We start from the raw sequence: 8038 nt of genomic DNA, 5'->3' as shown, positions 1-8038 counted from the left end.
ACAGAGTTTAGTTTGTAGGTGTGCATATACTTATATTGCCCAACATTACATTATATTGATAGGGCCCGAAACACGTTTGTAAGTTTGCACATTGTGAAATGTTTTCTGTTATATCGGCAGGTGGCTGACACGTGGGAATAATCTGCTTGTATTGTAGGGAGTGACGTGTTCACCGTAAATAGTGTGTATGTAGGGAATGGGAATTCCAACTCATTCCGCTTGGAGAATGTGGAGGCAGTGTTCTCCCCAGCAAGTTTTTTTCAAGCTGGGTGGGAAGAAGCTGTAGTTGGGTGGCTGCACTTATATTGTGACACAACTTTTCAGTAACTATCCAAAAACAACTGGGTGGTCACTGAACAGTACTGGGTGGTTTTCCCAGCTAAAAGGGTCTGGGGAGAACATTGGAGGAGTCATTTAACCCAAAAGTCTAACTGATGGATGTCAGTAATGGACTCTTTAGATCATTGGTTGAATTGTTTGTTCAGTTTGTTAAGCAGAGTGGGGTGTTGAACCATTCATAGCTCCAAGATATACCTATCACAAGATCACATCTAGGGGGCAGTAGGGAGGGGCCGCTGGGAGGTAACATTAAAGTACTTACCTGTACATAGGTCAGTGGATTGAGTTCTTAAACCTAAAGGTCCTTCTAATAGAATACAGAGTTTAGTTTGATCAAACCCAAATTTCCAGACATTAAATTCAATGTTATTTCCAATCTCAATGTCAAATTACAGAAAGGTAATTGGAGTCCATTTTAATGGGTCACTTATAAACCTTTAGGGAGATGCTAGACAAGCTTTTGTCCCCTCAATGACATGGAAACCTCCTAAAGCCCCCCATTAAGTGTTGGTAGGTCCCCCAACCTGTGTCTACAGCTCTGCCTTGTGTTCGTTGGACTTTGACGAGTTCCCCCAGATTTTTTTCCATCCAAACAATATTTTGTATTGTGTTTTCTTGGGACAAATTGAATTTTTTTTGGTCCTCAAGAATTTTTATGTTTTTAACGAAAATAGGTGGAAGAAATTAAAATCTGATCTGATCATGGACACTGCTCATGGGAGGGATTTCCTGGGGGAGTTAGGGGTTTTCTCTACACACTACAATGAGGTTTACACCAATGTAGATTTGCGTTCTGCTGTGCACTGCCATTCGAAAGGGTCAGGCAGCCCCAATCATTTGGAAAGGCCACATCCCACATATTAGCACATGATAAATCATTCTGCTTGGTTATTCTAGTGATCAGAAGCCAATGAAGAAGTCTCCTGACCTTTGCCCTGAGCTATAAGCCATCCAGTGACATCTCAGGGCTCGAGTGAACAAGCCCGACAATACACAAGTCATACACTTACCAATAGGTTAAGAATAAAATGATCATTTTAATGGACGCCATTGCCAAGCAGTGAACTTATACCAGTAGTTTCTGAATGTGTCACCTGTTCTGCATGTACGATTTTCAGCCCATGGCTACAGCACATTTACCCTTCAATCATATGTAGCCAGGATAGTAATAAAATGTGTCCTTTGCTTTGGAAGAAGTTTATAGCTTTTGTTTGTAGATCTTCACAACTTAATGAGCATTTCTAAAGGCCACACAATTCCTTGTCATCCTGGTTAATAAAATCAGAAGATGAGGTGAGTCAGCATCAGGAAATGAATATGTGAGCAAGTGTGGTCATCCTTATGTTCACAAAACTGTCATATTTTATGAAAAGAAAAACTGATAAAAAGAAGTTTCTGCAAGGACTGATAAGGATATGGCACCAGGGAGAGTTATTACATACCCTAAGAGGGGGTTGTAAGAGGAGCATAAAAGGCAACCTGTAGATACATAAGGGAGAAGGAGTGACCAATTCAAAAGAGGCCCTTAGCAAAGTAAGACTAAAGTGGGACCCATTCAGACCTATGAGAGGTGACCTATGCAGAGCGTGACCAATTCAGAGAGGTGACCTATGCAGAAGGTGAACTATTCAGGGAGGTGACACATTCAGAAAGGAAAATATTAGCATTAGCAAAGAAAACATTAGCAAAGGAAACATTGGCAAAGGTGGGACCCACTCAGAGAGGTGACCTATGCAGAAGGTAACCCAATCATAGAGGTGACCCATTCAGAAGAGACCCTTAGTGAAGGAAAGCCTATTCAGCGAGGTTTGATGGCCACAGCAGCAAGGGACATGAGGGGGGCAGCTATTGTCTGTAGGCCTGGATAATATATTAATATTTATTATTTATATTATGATTTGTATTTGTACTGTGCCTTGTACTGTGTCTTCACGCCTCCAATGACGACTGCAAAAGTAATTTTACTATTGAATTGATATTCATATAATTATCATATTATCCACAATATTACATTTCCTTAAAGTGTCATCTGCACCCAACATGAGCAGGCCACAGACTATTCCAAACTGGTGGCTGTTCCAGGATTGTTTATTGCTTTACTGATGTGAAATGATTGGAACACACCACCACCATATTGGGGGATTCTTTATACAAGAACTACCTAATGACCAAGTCGTCTTGTAAGACTGCAAATGAGAGAACAGGTGTATGGCCCTGGTCAGCACCAGTCCTAAACTCGTCACCAGTCCCCCAATCTAACTCCACAATCTTCACCTATAGCAAGCCTCAGCCTCAGGGGACAGGTTGCGTTTCCCAGCACTCAGTTTCCCCCAGGTGCGCAGAGGATGGTGTCTGGGAATGGGCCAGCAGCTGACCAGTAGCCCACAGATAAACAGTACAGAATTCACCATAAAATCCAGAAAACAGGCCAAAGTCATACACAGAAGATCAGTCCACCAAATGAGGTACAAGGAAAAGGCACAAGCAGAGTCTTCAGCTGTGCACAGCCTCACAGAATGATTTTATTTTAATAAAAGTTCCAGGAATATTTTTAGTACCATTTGTAATTTTTTATATTTGGGACAAAAACTCTCTTAAATACCATTTAATAATGTGCTAGCAACAATAATGTAGATGAAAACCCAACTGTTAAAATCCCCATCATCAAGTTTTAACCTAAAGTGAAAATTGAAATCAATAGAAGAATACTAGAAAAACATCTTTAAATTGTGCATATAGAATTATATTTACATGAACCTAAAGAGGACCGAACCTCTGGTGCTTGCCGGTTATTGTTCATCCATTAAACCCACCAAGAGCTGTTCAAACTTGCTATCTCAGGTAGCCCCAGGGGAAATCACTGGCATCATTTGAGGGGAAAACTCTTTCTAGGGTCTAGGGTTCAATGCAGATTGGGAGTGCCCGGTAGGTTAATGTGTTCTCTATAACACAGTGGCACCATCAATGTAGTTCAGCTCCTAGTCCTTAATACTGATTACTATAGCCAGCTTGTAGTATTAGGATCCACATGGGTGAGTTTAAAAGAATTAATTGAATATTAATTGATCCAGTCAAAGGTTGGTAATGTGATCCTGGCAAGCAAAAAGATTTGGAAATCCTAAATCAGAATTAGTAATGACCAACTGTCATAGCTGTCATTGTTCGGTGGCTGGATAACTTTGCTATACCTGGCCATTGACTTAGGTTTGTACTTGTCAATGACATGTTGTTTTTGGTACATATCAAGCTTTAATTTCATGTGCTGCTATTCTAATAAATATCCATTATATGGTTCTATGACCTGTTCATGACATGATATAGCAATGGACTTGCACCAGAATAAATAACCTTTTGTACAAACTGTACAGGCTTCTCTTGCTAACTGGACTGGTAATAGCTGACGTCTCTCAACCCAACCAGACAGCTAGTCAATCCAGCCGTAACTTTTTCCCTAGTTGGAGGGTTCATATCTGAGTGGACTTTTGTCCTGCAAAAAAAAACATCCTCAGGTATCCAAGAGATGGACCTTTCTGAGACTGGCATCAGTCAGACAGGACTGCTGAATAATGTTAGTAAATCCCAGCCCCGGAGTGGGGTGTCATCCATAGAGTAAGGCTACTCATGGATTTTTTCCAACGACAATTATTGAACATGTGTCTGCAGCTTAAGACTGTCAATTGGTGTTGCACATAAAAGAGTCTTCACCTGAGCCTGTTGTGAGATGGTACGTTGCTGACAGGTGCCAAGTTGCACTCCTCAATATACACCCAAAAGGGCTGGAGTAGAAGACATGTGAAGCAGGAGATAAGCTAACTTAGGTAGGGAATCAGTAGCTAAGACTAAGCAGAGGTCACCAGTAGGAAATCCATCACACCAAGGGAAATACCAGACAGCAGGTGGGAGTATAGACAAGGTGAGTGAAGTTCAGCAGCAAAAGATCCATCAAACCAGGTGAAGTACCAAGAAGCAGGAAAGAATATAGTCAGGACACATAGAGGTCAGCAACAAAAGATCCGTGAAACCATAATGCTAGCTCTGTCTTTGTATGTGATAATATTTAAACCACTTACTTAGTATCTGCTGATCTGTTTTTGCAGGCATTTTACCAACCATGAAGATCCGAATAGTTTTAGTGCTCCAAGCCTTCCTGTCTGTATTTGTTATCTTATTTATTGCAAAAAAATTTCTAAATGACAGCATTGTGCCCCAAAATGTCCAAGAAACCCCTATTCAACCTCAACGAAAGTCAGTGACGCTCCAAGATGAGGCTTTCTCTTATCATCTCAATTATTCATCATTCCTATCGGAGTTTCCTTACCTACAGAGTTATAAGTGCTCGGTCCTTCTTACACCACAACCACAACTGAAACAGAACCTCTCCATACCCTTTCTAGTGCTGGCAGTTAAGACCCATCCACAGTCTACCACCAGGAGAAGTGCACTAAGACAGACGTGGGCCAAGGAAATGGTGATCGAAGGCTACAGGGTGAGGCCAATCTTCCTGATGGCCCTGATTGATAGTATTGGGCCCATGAACATAGTGGAGGAGGAGAGTAAAACATATAATGATATCTTGCTGTGGGACTTTATGGAAGGCCATCACAACTTATCTCTGAAAGAAAGGTGCTTCCTGGAGTGGCTGCACTTCAATATGCCACAAGTAGACTATATATTCAAAGGTAAGGAAATACAATCAAGCTGTTTTATGTACAAGTATTCTCTACAAAAATTGGCCACTAGATTGGTAAAATACTGTCTAGAAAATATGGTGCATGAAGACACTATAGAAATACTAATACAATATAATAAATAGTGATTACAACACACAAGGATCACTAAATTAATGTGTATTGTATGATGTGTCAGCATTCTAAAGGCAGAAATTTTATTTGGCCCAATACGTCTATAAAATATCATTTAAAGCCACTCTATCAGCCGGCACAGGTAGGGTTGGTTGTTATAACCGTGTTTTATGGACCAGTTGGGTCAGTTATTGAGATTTCTCACAACCGTAGGCAAAGGCTAGTAGACCTGTAAGATTTTTATTGCGGTCTGGGAACCTTGTTCAGATTTTCCTTCACTTCTCATCAGGAACTGTTGTCACAGGAACAAATGGAGTAAATACCTAAAAGGGGTTGTGATTCCACCACACTTCATACAAAACCAAACAGCTTTGGCTGGACATCCTTGTGAAGGAGATCCGGGATGACACCACTTACCTCGGACATCATGAACACCCCTCTGATTTGCTCTTTAGTGTCAGCTTCGTACTTATTGAATGTTGGCCAGTTCAGGACATCCTTCAACTCCAAAAATCTGAACCTTTGCATGTAATAACACAAATGTTATTGATTTCTATGACTGAGCCTTAAACTTACACTGTGACAAGTGAACATTTGCTGAAAAAGAGGTATTTGGGCAGTTGCTGTATGAACATTTAGATTTTTGGGGGCATATTAATGAACTGTTAAAAAGTTATCTGAAAGATTTCCAGTTGTTTGTGGACTGGCCTGGAGAACGGGTAGGCATTTGCCCCCTGGGCCAGCACTAATTATATTTGTGGAGATACATCGGGCAGCACGGTGGCTCAGAGGTTAGCACTCTGGCCTTTGCAGCGCTAGGTTCGAATCCCAGCCAGGACACTATCTGCATGGAGTTTGCAGGTTCTCCCTGTGTCTGCGTGGGTTTCCTCCCACATCCCAAAAATCCCAAAAACATGCAAATAGGTTAATTGGCTTCCCCCTATATTGACCTTAGACTACATTAACCACATATGACTAAAGTAGGGACATAGATTGTGAGCTCCTTTGAGGGACAGGTAGTAACATGACTATGGGCTTTGTACAGCGCTCTGTAATATGATGGCACTATATAAATACTGTGTAATAATAATAATACATCACCATTCAAGAACTGATCAAAGAGGGGCTCAGTCAGTGACAATTTATGGTTAGCTGTTCTCTGTTCAGACCACAAATCATGGTACCTGGCTGAAGGAAGTCTACCTTTGGGTTGGTCTGAAAATGGACAGATGATATTGGTTTGCCAGACAGAGGGTATTTCAGAAAAATGTACTTTCCTAATTTTAAAATGCACTGCTCATTTTATCTTTTATTTATCTTTTTTTTAATCTTACAGCTCCTACTATATAACTTTGTTGTCTTTCAGGTGATGATGACGAATTTGTGAATCCTGCTGCACTGGTGCGGTACATAAAGGAGCATGGAACTCTGCATTCCCTTCATGGTGCGGTGCAGCGTCATGCTGTCGTCCTCCGTTCTTCTAAGTACGAAGTCTCAAAGACTCTGTTTCCAAACTACAAATACCCTTATTTCCTGTCTGGCGGGGGGTTCCTCTTCCCCAGAGCCTCAGTCCCACTCCTCTATGAAGCTTCCCTGAAAATCCCTGTTTTCCCATTAGATGATGTGTATTTAGGTTTCCTGGCCCTAGCTGCTAACCTTACTATGCACGACGACCAACGCTTCTACGTTTGGGGGTTGAATTTCGATGCCTGCCGCTACCAGCAAGCACTGGTGGTACACTGGGTCAAAATGGAGACTTTGGTAGAAATATGGAAAAAGGTCCAAGAAGCAAAGTGTCATCCTAATGGAACAATTATCACATGACCACAATATCAGAAACTGTGAAACTTTACTTAAAGAAACAATTGTTCCTGCTGAGGATTTTTAATTTATTTAATTATGTGACTTTTCCAAACTTTTTATTGTTTTCTTCAAACCTATTATAATATAAGTGATGCCTCTCTTAAATCCATGAAGCTTGAATCTTCATTTTAAATGAAAACTATTTTGTTAAATTGAATTTTTAAACCAGCTGACACAGCAAACTCGGAATGGGACGTTGCCGATCTATCCAATCATCTTTTGTGATAGGAAGTGCGAAATCCAGGGGTATCTGCTGCAGGGGGCAAACTCCCTTTTTTGTCAATTGCAGCTCCAAGGGACAATGTCTGGCTATCCCATAATGCAGTGTGGGTCCCCTATGTATATTATATATGAGATATGACCTGCTCTAGAGGAACACGGACTTATCTAGTGCTACTCTAGGATATACTGATCCTGGTCCTTGAGTGATAGAGTTGGATGGCCTTGCTATGGAATGCCATAGAGGCATAATGTGTCTTCAAAATTTATATCCATAGGCCAATGACATGAGTCATTTCTTTCAAATATTTTATTTGAATGTAAAATAGCTCTTTGTGGAATTGGTATATAGAGAATATGTATATAAGACCTGTCTCCCGTCCTGTCTCATGCTGCCTGTCAGCCATCTCATCATGGATGTCTGACCGATTCCTGAAACTCAACCTAGATAAAGGGGAACTCATCATCTCCCCCCTCAAATTCCAAATCTCCCCCTGACATATATCTAACTGTTATAACACTGTTATTCGGCCCTCCCCGGCACGTTGTCTTGGTGTCACCTTTGACTCGGCCCTCTCATTTACCCCCCATATTCAGAACATTTCCAGGTCCTGACACTTTCATCTACGCAACATCTCCAAAATCCGCCCCTACCTGTCCCCTGAGACCACCAAACTCCTTGTACATGCTCTTATCATCTCTCGTCTGGACTACTGTAACCTCCTCCTCTCTGGTATTCCACTAACCCGACTCTCTCCTCTACAATCTATTATGAATGCTGCAGGCAGACTCATCCATCCTTCCCTCCGCTCCTC

At 41.3% G+C, this 8038-nt stretch overlaps 1 protein-coding gene across 2 annotated transcripts in view; it reads left to right on the top strand.

The window, feature by feature from the left end:
• The window catches only part of LOC140322692 (beta-1,3-galactosyltransferase 5-like), a 24459-nt gene extending 17350 nt beyond the window's left edge, over positions 1–7109 (top strand). For both annotated transcript variants that reach the window (XM_072399256.1, XM_072399257.1), the window contains exons 2-3: positions 4437–5018; positions 6508–7109. In XM_072399256.1, the coding sequence (XP_072255357.1) occupies positions 4437–5018; positions 6508–6965 (1040 nt within the window). In that variant the 3' untranslated portion in view covers positions 6966–7109. The remainder of the gene's footprint in view (positions 1–4436; positions 5019–6507) is intronic.
• Positions 7110–8038: the final 929 nt, after the last annotated feature.

This window comes from Pyxicephalus adspersus, chromosome 2 (assembly GCF_032062135.1).
Source record: "Pyxicephalus adspersus chromosome 2, UCB_Pads_2.0, whole genome shotgun sequence".
NCBI lineage: Eukaryota > Metazoa > Chordata > Amphibia > Anura > Pyxicephalidae > Pyxicephalus > Pyxicephalus adspersus.
Note: the sequence above shows the minus strand (reverse complement) of the source record. Positions and strands in the feature narration are given on the sequence as shown.